This window comes from Taurulus bubalis (genome assembly GCF_910589615.1).
Source record: "Taurulus bubalis genome assembly, chromosome: 9".
Classification (NCBI taxonomy): domain Eukaryota; kingdom Metazoa; phylum Chordata; class Actinopteri; order Perciformes; family Cottidae; genus Taurulus; species Taurulus bubalis.
Window position 1 is genome coordinate 5,414,859 of NC_136597.1, and position 21,257 is coordinate 5,436,115.

Consider the following 21,257-nt stretch of genomic DNA (forward strand, 5'->3'; position numbering starts at 1 on the left):
GTGTGTGTGTCATACATCATAATAAGTAACATGTGTAGGGCCCATCATAAATTGCAGACCTATGAGCACATTGTCAGTCTAACACGTGAATTCTTAGTGCTACCTATTATTTGCTGTTTCACCTCATATGACTTCAGTGTTCCTATTTGTCTGTCTGCACACGACCAAAACAATGAATGAATGTTTTGTTATTCTGGTTAATCAAACTACTTTGTAACACTCTTACATAGGTTACCATGTAGGGGGTGAAATCGTCATAAAGTGTCCAATTTCTAACGAAATGCCTTTTCTTTGTGCAACGTTACAATCTCTATGAACCTCGTGAGAAGACGCTGAGGTAGGAACCAATGAACTGACGCAGACAGAAGCCGGAGCGTTTGGCGCGGACATAACGGAAGTTTAGACGGTTGCTCTGGGTGAACGAAAGGAACACTGACAGCATCGCATCAAACAAGAAATTATTCTCTCCCCCTAAATTAACCCAGTTTCCCCTCCCCCCCCCACACACACATGGCGTCCAATTCTAATATAGACATTGAGGGTGCAACCCAGCATCTCCGGGACATCCTCAAGCTCGACCGCCCCGGGAACAGCACCGGTAAGTCGGACCGGGAACGAAAAGCGACGGCGCTAGTTTAGGCCGCAGACGCTAATGGAGCGCTAGCCGAACGAGCTAACGCTAGCACAATTGGTACCTAGCTTACGTGAGTTGGCTCAACAGCGGCGCCACTACCTGCTAACGAAAGCCACCCCATCGCGCGGAAAGTTTTAAAGTCAATAGGTTTTACAAATGTATTTTCTGACTGACTTTCGCGGGGCGGCAAATGTGTTGAGGTGTTAGAGCACCAACTAGCTTACCTCGGAGTGGGCGCAAGTGTTTCATTTATAGCGTTAACTGAGCTAACGTGACGTTACGAGCTTCAGCTAGCTTATGTCTCAGTCTGTTTACTGGGGTAGGACAGCTGGGTGTATGGCTGCCGGGCGACGAATGCGTAATGCTTATTTAATCGAAATGATCTCATCAGCACCTGCTCATTTGTGACTTCGTGGAAGGCGAAGCGAGGTGGCTCTTTTATACCGAAACGGTTAGCCAGGATCATGTCACGGCTATCAATAGTTAGCTCGAGCCTCCATAACTGCGTAGAAGGTCGGTGTTCTTTGCCGCTTTAAATGCACTCCTTTCAGTTTTGTTTGTGTTCGCAGTCGAGTAAACGGGCTCTTTTTTAAACTTGCACCTGTCAAAATTTTTGAGTATTGTAACGAGACAACTAACTACTGGGTCTAGGGAGGATGGAGGGAAAACAATAAAAGAAAACATAGCCGCCCCCCAACGGGTCGTAGACTCAATCGTGCTCCAGAGTAACCTGCTGCTATATTAACGTCGAATCTGTTTTGGGAAATACACCATATTCACATAACTAAATGGTAGCACGCTACTCAGGCGGCTCTTACTTGATGCCCACCGGTGTTTTGCACAGCAGGCATGTTGATTGGTCGTTGCAGGTAACGCACAGGTGTAATTGATAACATTAATCATGGCCCCGGAAGTGTCCCAGTAAGTAATGTCTCTAAGCCAGCAGGCGTTGCAACAGTGCTCTGGAGTTGGTAAACGTAACCTGAATGTAGACATTTAAAAGGTTTAGAGTTACACCTGTGGTTTTCCTCTGACTATCTAAGTGTGTGTGTGTGTGTGTGTGTGTGTGTGTGTGTGTGTGTGTGTGTGTGTGTGTGTGGAAAATGTGTCTGCAAGGTAGACTGGTGATTAGCATCTTGCTTACACCATTCGGCTTTCTCTAGGGTAAAAAATAATGATATACATTAAAGTCAACTATAGCTGAACTATTTACTAATTCTAGTATTTATTGGCCAATTTCTTGTGTAGTAGTGAACCACCTGACTAGCGAAACTCAAAGGAGGAGGTCGTTCTCCAAACTTTCCTGGAATATTGATTTCATCCGAGTGGGGCTTTATAAATTTGGAAACTCTAACTTATAAGTAAAACTATCGTTAAAATGTGAATTATAGATGTTTAACGTTTATTTCTTTTGCACTTATTTGCATTAGTTTTATGATTCGATATTGGGTGGCGAGCGTTGCCCAAATAATACAGTAATAAACTTCCAGAATAACCATCATCTCTTCGCAGGCTGTGAATTCTCCTGCTGGCTTTTGCATTTGTATCTTTGTACAGTGTTTCCCATAACCCCTGCATTCAATGCCTTTCCTCAGAAGCATCCAGTGATGTCCTGAGAATGCCATCTTTTAATGGAGAGCTCAATGGGTTATTGGGAGCAGCCGGCCTTCTGGGAGGCACCGATCGGTCATCCATGTCCGACTCTACCAGACCCATCTCCACAGACCTCTGCAGCACTCAGGAGTGTCAGATAATGTACGTTGGTTCTTAGAATCAGCCACTGACTAACACATTAAGCATAATCACAGTGCTGTCTCTTTATTTCAATTTGATCATTACTTTTTTTTTTTAAGCACTTAATGTTTAAGAAACTAAATCCATATTGCAATTTCAGCTGCCTTTCTGGTGATGACGGCTCCACCTGTATCCCCATCACCTCTAACAACGTGGAGATAGTGGCGAGTCAGGATACCAGCATCAACAGCAAGGCTCGTGGCAGCAACAAGGTAAGAAGCCAAATCGCAAGGCAACGCAATAGCACAGTCTACAGTCTATTGAGCGTATGAATCGGCAAGACACAAATGGAAACGCACAACAACAATGTAAAACAGTCAAGCTGGTCGTGATGACTTACCAGAGTTGAGAGCTTGCCTTTGCACAATAGACAAGCTACCGTGCTTTTACAAAAATGTCTGATTTCTGAATCCCTTAAAATGAAATAACTTGATTTATTTTATCACAGAAGTAAACATTCCTTTAGTTGTATGCTTCATTTTGACTTGCCTGGCCTTGGCTCTGGAAAGCCACAGCCTCATTGATAAAAGTCCTAATGATCTTTTCAAAGAGAGCTTTAATTCATTTTAAATGGTACATTTGTTTCCCCCCCATTCAGGTGAAGATTCAACCTGTTGCCAAGTACGATTGGGAACACAAGTATTATTATGGCAGACTGATAGCCGTGTCCAACTCCTTCCTGGCCTACGCCATCAGAGGTGAGAGTCCTGCAGTGCCTTTTTTATTTCTACCGTCAAATCACCCAAATATCAAAAAGCACTTGATATATTTAACAAAAATAACTACTCCCACAGGTTGTTTTAAAAATAAATATATATATATATATATATATATATATATATATATTTTTTTTAATTGAAACGTTTAATAAATAAATCAAAATACAGTGTATAACCATTGGTGCTGCATGGTGTACTGACAGTAGAAAGGTATTGCAATCCTTTGTCGTTAAAAAAATGGTACGAAAGTCATTTTATTAATACTTTAAGTATGACTGTGTTGTAATAGGAGCCGTTCCTATGAGTTGTTGCCGTGTGCGTGCAGCACTCTCCTAGAGGATTGGATTGGGATCCCGCAGGAACCAGAGGTTTTAACTTTGCAGCAGTCAAAACATATAACTGCGGGTCGTGGGATTTAGCTCGAATCCCAGAAGGATTGAGTCAACAAATGGTTTTAAAGCAGATTAAAGCAGGTCATGAACCTCGCCGGCTGCACTCTCCTGCTCTGAGCAGGTGTCTATCAGCAAAACTCCTCGTTTTTATATGTAAAAAAAAAAAAAAAGCTGTTAAATGTGATATCTGTATATTGGACATCATATTACTGCATGCCATGTAGACTTTTTTTATTTATGCATTTTTAATGAATAGCAAATAATTAATTAATGAGCACAATAGAGGGTCACAGTTCTAGTTGAGATTTTCTCCCAACATTATCCTGTCCTTCTGCTTTGACAACATTTCGATACAACACGATCGAACGACTGTGTGTATTTGCATAAATTAAAGTGCTGTGACACCCCAGGTTCCCTGTTCAATCCTGTTCTTTAAAAATAAACGTCTGTTCCCTCAGGCGCCAACAACCACGCAATGATTCGCGTCCTGAGCGTGAGCTTTACCGAGCGCTCTCTACTGAAGGGCTTCACTGGAGCGGTCACAGATCTGGCTTTTGCCCACCTCGACTCCTCGCTGTTGGGCTGTGTAGATGAGGCGGGCAACCTGATGGTCTGGCAGCTCACCTGCACTGGGAGCAAGATACTGTATCCTGACATGTGGGAGAGATTCAAAAGGAGTGTGTATGAGGCTGTGCAGGTCTATGTGTGCCTCCAGAGTGTTGTGTTGGTAGTAGTAGCAGTTACTGCTTGGCTTGTGTCCTTCGCCTTATTTGTGTGTGTGTACCTTTAGTGCAAATAGTCACTCGCATCAGCCCAAACCCCTGTGATGTTACAACCTGCTCTGGCACAGCACTCGGTGAAGTTTGCAAATGGTCTATCGTCTCATTATCTATTATCCTCAACCCACGCTCGCTACAGTGATCAGATAGTGGTTCATATCCGACGGCCAGAAGACTCTCCGCTGAACTCCCATCGCCGCCTCATCTGGTGCCCGTTCATCCAGGATGAGGAGAACCAGGACGACACCAGCCAGACTCTAGCCCTTCTACACGAAGACCTGGTATGAATGTGTTTAAAAAAGATTAAAATGTGTAAGAAAATCGGGAACTTTGCCTCCCTAATTTGAATTCCCCCTCTCCGTCCAGGCTGAGGTGTGGGATCTGGAGGTCTTGAGAGCCAACCACAGCAGTTGGCCCGTCGATGACACTGACGTAAAAGAAGGCCTTATCACAATCGATGGACATACGCAGGTATGAGTCGAGATACAACTGATCAGTGTTGAATAGTGCTTAAACAGTCGAGTATGAATTAAATTGCTGTACATTTACATGATGATGTTCTGCAAGTGCGTGAAAACTATTTTCAATACTTAATGGGATTTCCATTAGAAAAAAATACAACTACAGTAGAAGTTTTCCATTAGAAAAAAATACAACTACCCTAGAAGTCCAAAGTGGTATGCTGTATGTTGCATACATCCCTTGCAGTGCTGATTGTGTATGTTGCTTGGTGTCTGCCCCTCCAGCGAATCAGTGAGGGCGCCCTGTCTCCAGATGGAACCGTGTTAGCCACAGCCAGCCACGATGGGTACATCAAGTTCTGGCAGATATACATCGAAGGGGGACAAGACAAGCCAAGGTTCGCAAAGTAATGTTCCACAGTATATCAATACTAAAAAGCTACCCGTGCGTTAAAACGATACAATTTTGCATTTTTTTTTTTTTTTCCCCGATACTTCATTTAAATAGCGCGGATCACAGCACACTCTGTTCCGCTCCCTGTCATGCTGCCTGCATGCATTGACTGCATGAGGCGGGGCTTCCCACGCAACAGGCAGCTCAATCACAGCGAGTGATCAGGAAGTACTTTGGCTACATTGCAGACTGTGAAGGAAAGCCCTCTGACACACAGACCCGTCTGCAAAACCTGTTTCAAAGCCACACAGACCAAGGAAGGCAACATGGCAAAGCACCTTTCAGACCGACACCCCAAATAATAGGCCTACATAGCCGTGTATAATCAATGCTATTAATAGCTTGCTGTAGACTAATACTATTAATGCCATTTGTTAAGTGTTCAAAAAGCTTGGCTGGAACAAGATGGTAAAAAAGGGAACCATTATTTCCCTTTATAAAGGGAACCATATTTTATTTATTACTATTATCGATAAATATACCTGTATTGTATTCTATTTGTGGTATCGAATTCTGGTATCGTATCGAAGTCTTCATTTTGGTATTGTGACAACACTAACGCAAAGAGGCTGTCGCTTTTACTTTCACACTTCATCCTGACTTGTAAATGTTGAGACGAATTTTCGGGAAGAAAATAAAACATGAGGTCCACGATGTAATCTGTCACTTCACTTTTCTTTACCCTCTGTTGTCCAGATGTCTTCACGAATTGCGGCCCCATGGAGGACGGCCCCTCTCCTGCCTTCTCTTCTGTGACAACCACAAAAGACAGGACCCCGAGTTAGTATACACATATATTTCAATATGAGGCTGTTGCTCTTTGTTTAAGTTCTCCTTCTCCTCTGCTAACTCCGGTCTGCTCTTTGTAGCGTTCCATTCTGGCGGTTCCTTATAACTGGAGCGGATCAGAACCAGGAGTTGAAAATGTGGTGCACTGTTTCCTGGACCTGCTTACAGACCATCAGGTTAATGCCTCAATCCGTCATTATAAATCTGTCCTTTTTCCTGTGTAGTAAGGGATGAGTATTGCTATACTATATTATTATGCACTATAAAATACATTAGGCTTATCTTACTAAATATCTCCTGTTGAATAAGTGCCTCGCACCAGTCAAAATGTTGTTGAAGATTATTCCTGAAGCTAATCACATTTATTCACATTGCTGTTCTACATGACTAATGGTGCTGTTATTTTTCTTCCTTCATCTCGTAGGTTTTCCCCTGATCTGTTCAACTCATCAGTTCTGCCTAGTCTGAAGGCCAGTCTGGACCTCGCTGCTGAGTTTCTCGTCCTCACCGACGTACAGAGGAAGGTCAGCACAATGTTTTCAGCTGTGTGGTTTAGCTGATGTTCATGAATAATTGTTTCTACAAATATCAATCAACTGCCAATGTTAACCCTAAACGTTATACTCCATTTGAAGCACTAAAGTACGTAACGACCCACATGGGCCCATTTTTTGTTGTTGTTCGCTCAGGGGACCTTTTTAAGTGGAGATCGCAGGTCAACAGGATATACCACATAAATATGCTGTACAACATCTGAAAGCTGATGTACACATCTTAGAGAGACAGTTTTACTTAATATCGTTTAAAAAGCCACTCCTTTGTAAGACTGGGTCTAGTCTGTCCGTGACAGTGGTCCGTGCTTCATACTCTGCTGACGTCTTCCTTCGCCAGGTTCTGTATGTGATGGAGCTCCATCAGGACCTGGATAAAGGAATGGCCAGTTTCACAGCGGTGTCAGAGTTCCTGCTGACCCACCCCGTGCTCAGCTTTGGGGTCCGGGATGTCGCCCACTGCCGATTGCGACACACTGAGGTCCTCCCCGCAGAGGAGGAGAGTGAGAGTATGACAACAGGTGTGCACACTCACAAACTCTCAAACTCACACACAACACTATTTTCACTCCAGTCTTTTGATCATTCCTGTTGCAATATATTGATAGAAAAAATATATAGCATGTTGTTTTCCAAGGGCCACCACACAGCTAACTTTAAAACAAGCCAATTTATTTGCTGTCGGTTATATTTTTTACTTTTTGGGAACACGGCTGCATAACAAGGGGACATAAAAGAAAAAACGGATACACAACATGGCTGTACTAATAAGTAAAGATGCACACTCCTACGTACATAGCCAACAGAACTGGCAACCACTTGTTGTGAAATGAAATGCAATGGAGCACGAGAGTGCGACATCGAGTGGCTGCATGTTATCAATGGTGCCTTTTTTATTTTTTTTTTATAAAAAAAAAAAAAAGTGTAGCAGCATTGATCCTAATTAACAGAGCATGTGTGTGTTTTCTTCCAGAGGGCATTCAAGGACCTACAGAGTCCAAGTCTGGGATCCAAATTAAACTCTACTGCGTCCACACAAAGTAAGTGTTAAGGTCATGTTGGCTTGAGTCGGGCTTTATTGTCCCCAAGGTGCTATTTGTTTAAAGACAGTCAATACTAGTAAATACAAAATTACCAAAGACTAGCTTTTCATTGATTGAACGGGCAAGTTGAATGAGTCACAATGTTTCAAATTTCACAAATGTATGTTATTTCGGAGGTTCGGGAATGCATGTTTGTGGCGTCCGACACAGGAAACATGCAACGGGCCCATATCTTGATAAATAGGGTAGTCTTAAATTAGTGTGTGTGTGTGTGTGTGTGTGTTTTCAGGAGTCTGCAGGATGTCCAGATCTGGTTCCAGCCCAACTTGAGTTCCAGCTCCACAGTCTTCATGCCCAATACAGATTCTCAGGATGGTTTTGGTAAGTCAGTTCCAAGATTTCAAAATACAACTGACAAAAACAAATCCCTGGAGATGATGGCTCTGATGGTGGATGATGGTTTCTTACCATGCAATTGGTGTTGAATCAACTCAACGTTGGCGTTTCTTTGGAGACAGATCGTTGAATCCAATGACACCAGTCTCCCTACTGCACTTTGTGTTTGTGCTTTCTTTGTATGCCAAATACCGCCACACAAATACGGCACTCTTGAACATGTTGTGTGCCCAGCAGGGTTTTCAGACCATCTCACTGACCAGAGCTCCGACAAGGAATCAGGAGGTGGCTCCCAGACCGACCTAAGGAAGATCCCATCACTTCCTGCTACCACTGACTTCCTGTCAAACTCGGGTGCCAGCAGTGGCACCAAGCTGATGACTCCCGATGCCTTCATGACGCCAAGCACTTCGGTACTGTCTCTCCCGAGCCTCGGCCACTGCTTCTCTCTTTCTTTCATTACCGAGCGATGAACAAACTGCCTGCATGCTGAAGTGAAGCTCTGACATCAACCAGTTTACAAAATAGTCAAAAAACACTTCAACAAAAGAACATGCTTCAAACTATTTTTCTATGTCGCCTAGCAACATATTTCGCCCATGAATAGCCCTGTCCTCCTGCTTATGTTGCTGCTACTGGCACTCAGCAGACAAGGCCGTAACCCTGGCAATCTACAGTCTATACAAACTGTGGACTACTTCATCTTCGACTGATCCAGAGATAAAGCAATGAGCGCTGAGAGATAACAGGAAGTACAAGATTCATGATGAAAACATTAGCTAAATTTGACAAAAAGTGTACTCGTGGATTAGAATCTCTGACGGCACCTTTTTAATGTGAGAGGCATGAGAATTTGGTCGTGATGTGACCGAACCCAGTTTTCTCCATGTGGCTCGAGTTTAGTTTGGTTTGGGGAATTCATGGGGCTTTCCTTCCAAATATTTTCTGACAAACATCAGAAAGTATGGCAAGAAAAAGAGTAAAAAAGAAAAGGTTCATTGACTAATGGAGTGGTTTTCAGAAACACTTAATTATAAATGCATCTTGTTAATCACTTTATTTGTCTCATTCCAGGTACCGGCATCTCCTGGCAGCAGCGCCAGCAGTCTGACCATCGTGACGGCTATCAGCAGCAACTCTGACTCCACTAACAGGTGGGCTTCCCCTTGCAGTTTATAAGGGATAAGATTGTAATTAGGAGTAAGATGAGATTAATAGTCACCATCACCTCTATTTCAAATGTGGTAATGACGAAAACATCAATTTCATCTATCTCCTCTTGACATTGGATTGTTACAGAATTTAAGCTCCTTTCCTCCTCCATTCAGTTTTTCAAATGGACTGTAAATCACCAATAGATTAATGTACCCACATAATCTCCTGGTCATATGTGAACGTGTATGCCTGTGTTACTGTGTGCAGAGCTATGGACGAAGTCAGTCAGAGTCCTAACAGAGTAGAGAACATCATCATCAACAGCAGCAACAATAGTCTGACACTCTCCACCTCCACCCCGAGAGCTGTGTCTGCTGTGCTTCTGCCTGGACTGGAGAACATACAGGTAAGACGCACTCTCTTGATTCTCTACATTGAATGGCGTTTTTTTTTTTTGTTTCATCACACTCCTCTTCTCCACCTTCAGGCATTAACGTCCCCGAGCGGTCCCCTCGCACTCGACAGCCCTCAGGTTCTGGATTCTCCGCTCCTGCCCCCTCTGGCCTCTCCGACCAGAGCCCGCTCCCCTGACGTCATCTCCTCCGCTTCAACAGCCATGTCCCAGGACATGCCAGAGATTGCGTCCCAGACCCTGCAGCTCCAGCGCAGCCTCGTGTCCAGTTTGGAGCCTCTACCTCTCTCTGCTCTCCAGACGGACAGCATGGCCTCCGCCGCATCCGCCCTGCACCTCCTCACCTCTCCACGCACGGCCAACAACGGGTACGTTGACAACGATCAATGATGGCTCAAGCAAAAATGGATGCTGACTTAAGGTTCGCAGCGAACACACAACTCTGAAGCGGTTGGCAAAGTATCTCCATCTATCTCCTTCCTCTTTAACAAGCATGCATTCAAAAATGTTCGTCATGAATTCAAAGCATACAGAAATTCCAGAAGACTTCAGTGTGGGCCTTTTTTAAATTGACGGAACTATTTTCTGTCTCAGCCTGTTGCCCCTCGAACTCGGAGGTGTTGACGGGCCGGTAGGCGGGGCGGGGGAGTCGGAGCCCAGACTCAGTCACACCCCATCGCTACTGGAGAACGCCTTATCGCAGGAGAACCCCGGGGTCGGTGGAGGGTCTTCAGATGGCAGCGTTGGCCACACACCGTGGCCGGCTGCGCCCGACATCACCAGAGAAACCAGGAACAGTCTCAGGGACAACGGTCTGGGAGACTGGTAAGAATTAGCACATACAAACACATTGAACAATTAAAAATAGAAACAATTCTATGAAGAAATTCACAAAGTTCTAAAAATCTTACATGCAAAATCTGTCCACTAATTATATACTCTGACTCGTAGAAAAGTAAAAGTCTCAAACATATCATAACCTTTTTGGAAGATTGTAGAAATTTGCGTTTTTATGAATAATTCAATATTGTTACTGGTTAACCAGTTTTGTTCACTATTTACAAAACCCTTTAATCATGTTTAGATTATGTGGGTACAAAAGCAAATTCCTCACCATCATTAAGCCTTCACGAAAAGTGCTTGTTTCTGCCACTGATAGGCACAGATTGTTTCTAGAAGTGTCTGACAACATTATGGAGAGGACCCTACCAATGTTCCCTCTATTTTTTTTTTTTCTGAGCGCACATTTCAGCACTTTGAGCAATTCGCAACCACGCGACCTGCCGAAAATGACCACAAGCCTGCGTTAGCCATAGGGGATTCAAAGAGATGACAGCAAATGCATCAATATGTATACACGGTTGATATTTATTCAATATCCTTTATAATGGCTGGACTTTGGGAACATTTTAATGATGGTGTTTTACCAGTCAGTTTAGTTGAACTTAAAGGATCTTTGTTGAACTTCAATAAGGGGAGGTTATGACTGGTTCACTGGTTATGACTGATAATTATATATATAAAAAAATAAAAGTATCAAAGGTGTTTCGTCATTTCTCAGCAGGTACAACATTTAAGTTTAACTTAAGAAAAATGCTTATACAGTGCTTTACAATAATTATAGGCCTATTAAATTGACATGGTGTCATTTTTTTCCTAAAGGTAGCCTATATAAACAATTTAATAACTTCATATTTAAATATGTCTGAAAGTTTCATCCTACCTGTGTCAGTTTGGACTATTTCATCTAGCCACTCATGTTTGAATGTTAGGCAGACCTTTTTCTGGGGCGCCTGCTCTGCCTTTCTTTTCGCCATGGTATTCTATAGCTGCTGAAGCAGGGCCCGCCAAGAGGAGCCTAAACAGCGCGGCCCGAGCTCATGTGGCGCTCTGGGCGAGCTTCACTCCTGGCGCCCGGAGGAGGACAGCGGGGGTGGGGGGTGCTAACGGAGGCAGAGCGCTAGCAGAGGTACAGAGAGCGCATGTCGAGAAACGGGACGCAGATTGACCGAGAAGACTCACGTCCCATCAAAGATCTTATTATTGTGAAGATGACTCACGCCTATCTCAGAAACACTGGCGCAAAAAAGATTTTTAACCCCTGAGAAAAAATCGTTTGTGCGGTCTGAAAAATCTATTGCGCGCCCACTTCGACTGGCCTGCGCGGCCGCGCACGCACGCAGCTTAAAGGGAACACTGGACCCTACCTAGGTCTTGTTCGGATGACATGTCATTAACAAAAATGAAGCGTTGTGAGAAACATTTAGCAAAACGAGGTCTGTCTCCGCTGTGTTGTAGTTCAAGAGAGGAGTCGAAGGACAGACACCTGGGCTCACCGTACCCCCGACGCTCCTATCACCTCGCACAGAACGACAGTCAGGACGCTGGCGCGGATCAGAGGTAACGAACACGCCGCCGCTCTTTGTTTACGCAAATAAGACACGCGCAGTGTCTCACTCGCTGTGTGTCTGTCTGTGTTTGACCCAGTGACCCTGAAGACGAGGTTGCCAGCCTGGCATCGTCCTCAGGAAACTGTGGTTCTCGTTCCTCTCACAGACTTCCAGTTAAGGACTGGAAGACCTCGCCGCGAGCCTCGCCAAAAGTGAAGAGGAAGAGCAAGAAAGATGACAAGTGAGTTGATGTTCGATGACGAGGGAAGAGGGTGCGCTAAAAAGAACAACATTTGCAGTACCTTACCGTGTGTGACGTTTGGAAAAGGTTCTCATGATTTTTAGCTACAAACTAATTTAGAAGAATGTGACCTTGAGAAAAATCTTCAACTTGTGTAATCTTATATTGTGAATGCAGCAGAAATCGCTATTGTGAGGTAGAGGCCGTATAAATGTGTCTTAGCTGCTAGCCACTAGCTCCATCAACGCCAGGTGGAGAGCTGCTTGGAGGCAATCCCTCAATCGTAATTTTGAATAGAGCTCCTTTTAATGTAAAAACAACATCTAAAAGATAGATGTGATTTTCTAACTAGGATTTAAAAATTAAAAAAAGTCCACATTTGTATTGTATTTTTAAGCTCTGTTTTATGACTGATGATCCTGGTTGTGTGCATCAGGAGATTGTCAGGCAGTCACTTAGGCCTGATCGTAATGGGATGTTGACAGACAGAGGGAAGCAATTAGTCACACTCAAATTACTGTGAGACTGCAGTTCAGTGCCATTTTACTTCCATTGCTCTTCACTTCAGCAAGTAGCAAAATAATCAAAGAGGACTCTCAATCCATCTCGACTTCATTGAGCAGCCGGGGTTTTATAGATAGTCAAGATTAGACAAAGACGACGCTAGAAAATGTGTTTTTAGCTCCCAGATACTTTGTTAGCATTAGTAGTATTTGGTGTGATATTTGACGACCGTTAATTATATACAATCGCAGTAAGAATCAATGACGATCATGTAAGGCATACAATATTTTGCTTGTTATATTGAGTCATTGGTTTGAATATTATCGCTAAAGGTTTTTGCATATCCTTTCTCCTCAGTGAATTGTCTCAGTCCAGGCAAATGGACTCTGGTCAGGTAAGGTGATCTTTTATGTTCATTAACTGCCACAATGTTACTCTGAATGGAAGAAGATTACTTAAAATTTAGTCCCTTGATATTCTCTTGGAAAATAAAATACTATTGTTATTCTTTTTTTCCATCCACCATTTGAAGTACATTAACAATCTGTTAGCAAACATTTGTCTGCGTATATCAATGTTGAACTAATTATGAAGTGTAATTCACGTTTCCTTCTTTTTTTTTCAATCCCGCTCTCCGTTCCACAGATGAATGCCGAAGTACAGGACGAGCTGCTGATGCTCCTGCGCAGCCAGCAGAGGGAGTTAACTGACCTGCGTGGGCAGATTGAATCCATGCAGAGCACCATCATGGTCCAAGTAGAGCACGTCCTCACCAACCACCAGGAACAGGAGCGTATCCTTCAGGCTTTTCTCTGCTCACACAACTTGCTTCGGTAGTTGAGCCTCTGCACCCAAGGCCTCATTGAACAACTGTGATGCCACTACTAAAAGATCCATTTACAATTTGGATTTTTACCAAAAAGCCTTAAGCAGTAGCAACATAAATTTGTTTTTGCTCACACAAACTGAGTAAATCTACAATTTTCCAGTAATATTTGAAGGCAAATTAAAATGATTAAATGTGTGCAAGATGTTTTCTACAGTGCATTATATGCGTGAACGCCGGCACTTTTCTGATGAATGTCTAAAAAGTAGTTATAACAGTTCCCACGCAGATCTCCATGATGAGCAGCCCTCTACATGTATTATTGTGAACCTTGACCCCTGCTGACCTCAGAGCGCCGACTAGAGCGAGTTCTAGCAGAGAGTCAGAATCATCAGCAGCAGCTTCAGGAACAACTCGGCCAGCAGCTCAGCAACACCCTCAGCTCTGTGCTGACCAACCGAATGGACAAAGTGCTCCGAGAGGAAATGAAGAAGACGGTCCCGCCAGGTGAGCAAACACAAACGCCATCGCAGAGTCGAAAGAGCGGAGCTGGACTCTGCCGAGGCCGAGTGGACTGCGCGTAAGAGCAGTCGTCCACATTTGTTACCAGGCGATGGCGCTGTTGCTCCGTTTTGTTGCGGACGAGGATGAGAAGTATTCATCTTTACTGCTGTGTCTCATTTCTTTATCGGTTGTAGCTGTGTCCAAGGTACTTTCAAAACATTTGAGCCGTTTCCAAGCGACACCTGAAGGTGCATGGTATTGTTTTGTATTTCTTAACTTTCTATAGTTCTTTAACTTGTCGTCAATACAAAGATTAATTTATTTCTTTTCATCATTGTGCAGCTCAGACAGCTCTGCATTCAGTTTAGAAATGTCCGTTCAGAGTTTCAGCTGTTTTTGGGCATCTTGCAGCAAAGCAGATGTTTTGAACAGCATCACTTGTTTTAGGGAGGCAGTCTCGGCCTGTATTTGCCTCGACTGCCATCGGCCCATTATCAAATAATATGACATTCACCGATGTGGTGGCCGAGGTAAGGTGTGAGATCGGGGGTTGCTGCTGATGTAAAAATTGGCCGGGTGGCAACAGATAGTTGACAAATTAAATTACACAAGGACATTATCAAAGAAACTGTTTGACGTGGACCAATCTATTCGCTTAATTAGCTGTAAACATGTCCTAATCAGCAGCTCCTTGATAGTTCAGGGGAATCTAGTCTGTTTAGAGTATTCTTGCTAATCTTGTCTTGTCTCACTTATTCCGTCCCCTCTAGCGATCTCCAAGAGTCTGGAGCCAGTGACGGGGCAGTTGAGCAACACGATCGCTGCCAAGCTGACCGCTGTGGAGATCACCCTGAAGGACAATGTCAGCAAGGTGGTCAAGTCCAAGGCAAGTGGCTGGCCCTGTGTCCTGTCCCATCGCTGTCCTGTCACAAGTCTTGGTAACGCCGGCCCCTCTCACCGAACCCACTTCCTGTTTCACAGAACACAACGGACGCTATTGGCCGAGCAGCAGCCGAGGCGATGCAGGGGCCCATCCAGGCCGCCTACAAAGACGCCTTCCAGGGCATCGTGCTGCCCGTGTTCGAGAGAGGCTGCCAGTCCATGTTCCAACAAATCAACGACAGCTTTAAACAAGGCACACAAGAATGTAAGGCAGTCTTATCAAACATCAAAATGTGTGGGTTTTTTGTTAGCAAATAAGTGCCAAAATATATCAGGAACCATGTATGACCTACGGCGACAAGATCAACTTACATTTTTACTGTGGAAATCCACTCTGGGTGTCCAGACATTTGAAGCTGTTCTGGAAGCTCATCATGGCCAAGGTCCTGTTTGAGACTTGTTTTATTGGTACCGTGTTGGTTGTTCCCTCTTAGCTTGGTCTGAAATGGGTCTGTTTATCTGGAAGTTTAATTAAATAACCGTCTTGAAAAAAGAAAAGAAACGCTCAGGGACATCTTTTGTTTGTTGATAAGCAGTCTATTTATTCTGCGATTGTGCTCATGCCCACCTCTGGAAGCTGGCGGCTGGAATTTACCAAGGCTGTCATAATGTGTACAGAGGGGAGGCGCTCAGTCGCCCTGCAGTAAATAGGGAGGCCACAGTACTCCTATGAGCATGTGTGCTCTTGTGAGCTTGTTCCAATTTAAATGTAATCCTCGCTCAAATTCAGGGTTTGGGCTTTTTGTGTGTAAATATTGATTGTAACTTTGTGAATGCTGCATTAAGCGCCGCACTGCCATCCAGCTACAGCGCAAACCTTCTCTGGTGTTGTTTATGCCCCCGATCTCCTCTTTGATGGTGCAATAACGCCGCAAGTATAACGGTTATCGACACATGATGCATTGCTTCCCAAAATTAGTCATATTCATGTGCGGGGGTTGAACGTAATGTTGTGTATTGAGGAATACACTGCAGCATTCTTTTGAAATGGGCTGAACTTAATGAAAGGCGCATGCCAGTGAACGAAATAATAGCTAGAATAATCAGAACAGGACAGACTACTCTCCGGGGGAAAAAACACTTCAATTTTGTCGTGTTTTATCACTATTAATTATTAAATCCTCTTCAGAATTCGGTTGTTTTGTGTTGAGGATAAATTATTGAAACCAGGGGACGGGGTTAAGAATGTTTGCTTTTGCCAAAGAACGTCCCGACAGCAGATTCTGTTGAACCGCTTATATGTTGAAAACGTTGTCGTTAAATGGCATTTAAAATATAAAAGCTCTAATCGAGAAAACATTTTAAGAGGAAAAAGAAAACGATAAGAAAATCCACACACCTGTTTCATGAAACTATGAATTCATTATTATTATAATGTTTAGATCACATCCGGTGACCTTCTTGCTAGGTCGTTACTGCGTTTCCTGGCTAAAATTCCACTTTTTAGGATTTTCTTCTGGAATCACCGAGTTCTGTGCCGGCTGTTGATTCCCAGTGGGTTTGGCATTGCTGCTTCCCATTCCCATTGCTCTGCGTGATCACATGTGATTGCTAATGGCGCGTGTTGACGGCGCTGATCTTCTGTTGACTCTCATCTTGGTAGACATCCAGCAGCTCGAGAGCCACATGAAGAACAGAAAGCAGAGGGAGCAGGATGCACGGGACCCTGTGATTACTCAGCTCCAGCAGACGATCGAGAGCTTCCAAAGCTCCACTGATCAGCTGGCCACTAGCATCACGGCCAACGTGCGCGCAGAAGTCCAGCACCAGATCCAGATGATGGTGGGAAAGTATGTATCCTGGCGAGATCACACTGTTCGCCGCTTAAGATTGGAAACTTTTTTTTTTCCCCCCTTCACATTTTTATAGAATCTCTGCTGCTCCTCGTCATTCAACTACATTTATACATCTTCCTAAATATGGTCATGCTGCGGTTAACGGTTATTCCGCGTGATTGATTGCAGAGCATTGATTGACATTCCAAGTGGATGTTTTGAATATCGGATATGCATATCAGCAGATGCTTCTGCCAGAAAGCCCTGGCCTTATGCACTGCCTATTGAGCAGGTGCATAATGGGGCCGGAGAGTAGAAACAAGCAAGGCTTAATCCTGAGGCTAATGTAAGAACATAAATTCGATCAAGTCTCCTGTTCCCTTTGCAATTAATTTCATGGCCTCTAGAGTTTATAGATTCGTCGGAGGGCGGCGCAGAGACAAAGTAGTTGGCCATCTGAAACTTTCAAATCTTGAAAAGGAAACGACAACAGCAGATTGCAGACCCAGATTTTTTTTTTTTAAACTCCAGAGATTCAAAGTAATGGCTTTAACGTTACGTGCAACAATTCAGTCAAATGTTATGGCAACATTAGAGATAGTTTGTATGAGTTTTACTGCTGCAGTGGTTGTGGAGGATGGCCCTCTTGCTCACGTTTCCTCCTCCTGCCGGTTTTACTCCACAGTCTGCAGGAGTCTATTCTTACCCATGTGCAGCGAATCGTCAAAGGGGAGGTGAGCCTGGCAATGAAGGAGCAGCAGGCGGTGGTCACCTCCAGCATCATGCAGGCGATGAGGTCAGCGGCCGGCACGCCCGTCCCCACAGCACACCTCGACTACCAGACGCAGCAGGCCAACATCCTGCAGCTCCTCCAGCAGGGCCAGCTGAACCAGGCTTTCCAGCAGGTAACACACACACACACACACACACACACACACACACACACACACACACACACACACACACAACCAGGTGTAGCGCTGTTCATATTGCACTCTCAGCAGCTGTACTTCTCAAGCTTTAATAAATGCGTACACACACATACAAAGGCCCGCCTGGACTACAAGACCCAGACAGCCAATATACTGCGACTACTTTATAGTGTCCACCTTGCAGACACACATTTATTGTGTTTGGGGGGGCCCCGTAGCGAACTGTGACTCCTAAACCGGGTCTGAGCCGAACCGTGTCTTCCATAATCTGAATCTACTCTTAAGTGGCCACTAGGAAAACTGAGTTTTATGTGCATAGAGTTCAGTTCTAGACCCACGGACATTTTGATTGACATTTGAAAAAAATAGACATAGCTTTAATAGAATCCCTTCCATGCTTCGAGGATTTTAGTTTTTATTACAATTAGACATCAACGAGGAACACAACTGTACTTTCTTGACAGACATTTCTCTGGCTAGTTTTACATACAACCACCAAGATGGAGGTAGAAAACCTTTCTCACTTCTAAGTTGCTGCATTGACCCTTTATTCACGGGTTTTAACCTCTCACTTCCCTTCCAGGCTCTGTCTGCGACGGACCTGAACCTGGTCCTGTACGTGTGCGAGACCATCGACTCTCAGCAGGTGTTTGGTCAGCACCCCTGCACTCTCAGCCAACCCGTGCTGCTGTCGCTCATCCAGCAGCTCTCCTCCAACCTCTCCACACGCTCTGAGCTCAAAATCAGGTCAGCTTGTTGCAAATGCCATTTTTTTCGGTGTGTAACTTGTAGACGAACACAATGAAAGTCAAAAGACAATGGTCTTAAAGATGTATGAGGTTTATGTCATTGAGATACAGACTTTCATAACAATGTATTGAGATATCAGAGAGTAATAATGTTGGTAAGCAGAAGGCTTCCCATACAAAAGCATGGCTGTGTAATTGGTTGACTTAGTTCAGATCAGGCATTGGACCAGCCCAACTCGGAGGTCATTATGGAAAGGACCATACGGGGACCTGAAACAATTACAGTTATTGATAATCTGCTATATATTGTCATTTTTTAAATGTTCTCTGTATATCATCTCACACCACCGCGGTCTTACGTAATCTTGCTACCTCGCAGGAATGGCTTAGGTTTAATAAAAAAATACCTGAGCTCTACAAGCTCACTTCTTCCCCAAAAATGTCTTAATTCTAAATTGATTCTCTCACAAAGCGATGGCAGTGAACGCATCGCACGACTTCCGTCGATCAGTCTTTGCCTAAACTTTTGCTCCCCATCTCATCTCCATTGCACTTCCATTATTCCTCGTCTCCCGAGTGCTAAGCGGTGCTAAACTGCTGACCCCATCACACTGCTCCGTCTGTAGCCCCGCTCACATGGCCGCCCGGGGAGCAAGTCTTTTTAGATGCTCTCCATCGTTCCGTTCTTTCGTCCGTCCTTGTAGCTTTAACTCCGATGTTCACTCTTGCACTCCCGTCGCTTTTCCTTCCTGTGCTTTTCACAGAAAAGTGTGTGTTGTTGTGTTGCTCTCGAGATGCTTTGAATGCGTCTCCTCAGAGCCGTTCCCCCCCACAAATACCCTTCTTTCTCTGTCAGAGTCCCTTTACAGCACCACTCTGTGTCTGGATCACCTGTTTGGTTGTGCGTTTATGTTGCAGCTGCCTCCTACTACTAACACGACCCTGTGGTGCGGCTCTGTACCATCTGGAGAGGGAGCGACGAGGCCAGCAGGGTGTGGTTCAGTCTGAGGCATTATTAGGACGGAGTACAGTCCTGGTCGGATGGGTTCAGTTGAGAGAAATAAAATGGGATTAATCCCAAAACACTTTCTCACTCTTGCCTGGTACATTTGATTTTGAGCCATGAGGGAAAAGTCTGCGCTCCCACAAATGAATAGAAGTCAATGACTATTGGTACCAGGCAAAAACTGCAGCAGTTGCACAGCGTTTGCATGAGATGGAGGAGCCTTCCTGTTCTGTTTTGGATGGATGGTATCTTAGAAGAGTCCGTAAAAGATTCCCAGAGAGAAAGGAAAAGCAAAGACTGCTGGGACTTTTGACAAACACATTGTTGTCCAAACGGCAGGCTTGAAGAGCGGCGTTATGTGTTTTGGAATGGGTTGGACACAATGCAGCCAGGAGGTGATCTCCTGTGAGACATTAACTAGCCGCTCAGTGTCCAGGTGTCCTGTGCAGTGACATTAAAAGTCAGTGTGGACAGTGTATGGCTATTTGGTGGACCCGTATATAATGTGTGTTGAGGGGGATATAGGGAGCAGCTCTCATGCTAGACTGGGGGTCAGGGTCGGCCATCTAAACCATAAAGACAAAAGGTGTGAGAGCGGGACAGAAATAGAGCGCCGCTCGACAGTCCAACCACCAGATGTCCGACTGAAACGATCAGTTGGAGAGTTTCCACGTTGTGGTCTCTGAGTGAGAGGGCAGGGCGCAGGTGACAGGTGGCGTAACTACATTTTCTGCTGTGACGTTTGAGAGAAAACCACAAGGTGCCTGCTCGCACAGCACAGCGGAGGCCAGGTATGCGATGAAGGACGGCACTCGGCATTCATACCGAGAGAGACGGATGAGCGACGGGGGCGGCCTTCCTCTCTCTGTCCCCTGCAGCTGCTCCAAGAGGCCAAACGCAACCCTGTCCTGCTTTCTATTTTCTTATCTTATAACTTCTTTCATTTTATACGCCTCTTTTGTGAAGCTGTTGGCCTTTAGAATTAGAAATTCCGAGCATATCCATTGACTCCACGTGGCTCTCAACATGGCGAAGGCTGAGCCAGCAGCTCTTAGCTAACAGTGGAGAAAGCGGCGGCAGCGCTGACTGATCCAACCGTAGATTTTAGGTTTATTTGTTATTCCTTTAGGCTACCCGGTAGAGTGCATTGTGGCCAATTTAGTTAATCTTTTTTTTTTCATCAACCAATCGATTGGTGGATTCTCCACAGCCTCACTACAGACTCTTGGTCCGCTCTTACCGACGGTAAAGAACATGAATGGGAACGGCGCGTTTGTCGTCGATGTGTGACGTCTCTGTCTCTGTGTCCCTGTGCAGCTACCTGGAGGACGCCGTGATGAATCTGGACCACGCCGACCCGCTGACGAGAGACCACATGTCCTCCGTGCTGGCCCAGGTGCGACCGAAGCTGTTCGCCTTCCTGCAGCAGGACCCCCACAGCCCGCTCAGCAAGAGGGCGCGGCGCCTGATGATGATGCTGCAGGGTCTCGTCAGCCACTAGTCCCTCGTTTAAGGAGCGGTGCAGGAGAGTCGTCCCCTTTATAGATAGCGCATCATCACAAGTCCATTTTTGTTTTGCAAGTCCACGCCAATTTAACCCCCACCCTTCTGAGCAGTTGTCTTTGTTGTGTGGAGATGGAAGACAAAGGGCTCTGAAATGACTGAGTTTGCTTGGTTCAAGATGGCGGCTCCCTACACACAACCCGACACCCAGCTCCGTCTCCCCCGTTCCATTAGTTCCCCTCTGCTCTACCTGCACCAGTGAAGTGTCAAGTTAGGAAATGGAAGCGGTTGTTGTTTCTGTTTTTG

General features: G+C 44.8%; 1 protein-coding gene across 1 annotated transcript; it reads left to right on the forward strand.

Annotated features, from left to right (window-relative positions):
• Nucleotides 1-510: 510 nt before the first annotated feature.
• edc4 (enhancer of mRNA decapping 4) lies at nucleotides 511-20,949 on the forward strand (the record flags this gene model as incomplete). The annotated part of the gene is made up of 30 exons (XM_079224321.1): nucleotides 511-598; nucleotides 2,230-2,389; nucleotides 2,529-2,640; nucleotides 3,027-3,126; nucleotides 3,998-4,184; nucleotides 4,458-4,599; nucleotides 4,685-4,789; nucleotides 5,065-5,177; nucleotides 5,930-6,013; nucleotides 6,103-6,198; nucleotides 6,447-6,546; nucleotides 6,914-7,094; nucleotides 7,547-7,613; nucleotides 7,906-7,997; nucleotides 8,247-8,425; nucleotides 9,087-9,166; nucleotides 9,435-9,573; nucleotides 9,655-9,947; nucleotides 10,174-10,404; nucleotides 11,878-11,979; nucleotides 12,067-12,210; nucleotides 13,072-13,108; nucleotides 13,360-13,507; nucleotides 13,892-14,047; nucleotides 14,815-14,930; nucleotides 15,026-15,191; nucleotides 16,590-16,776; nucleotides 17,447-17,666; nucleotides 18,277-18,440; nucleotides 20,766-20,949. 30 exons carry the CDS (start codon nucleotides 511-513, stop codon nucleotides 20,947-20,949), a joined length of 4,173 nt encoding a protein of 1,390 aa, XP_079080447.1.
• Between the last annotated feature and the right edge of the window lie 308 nt (nucleotides 20,950-21,257).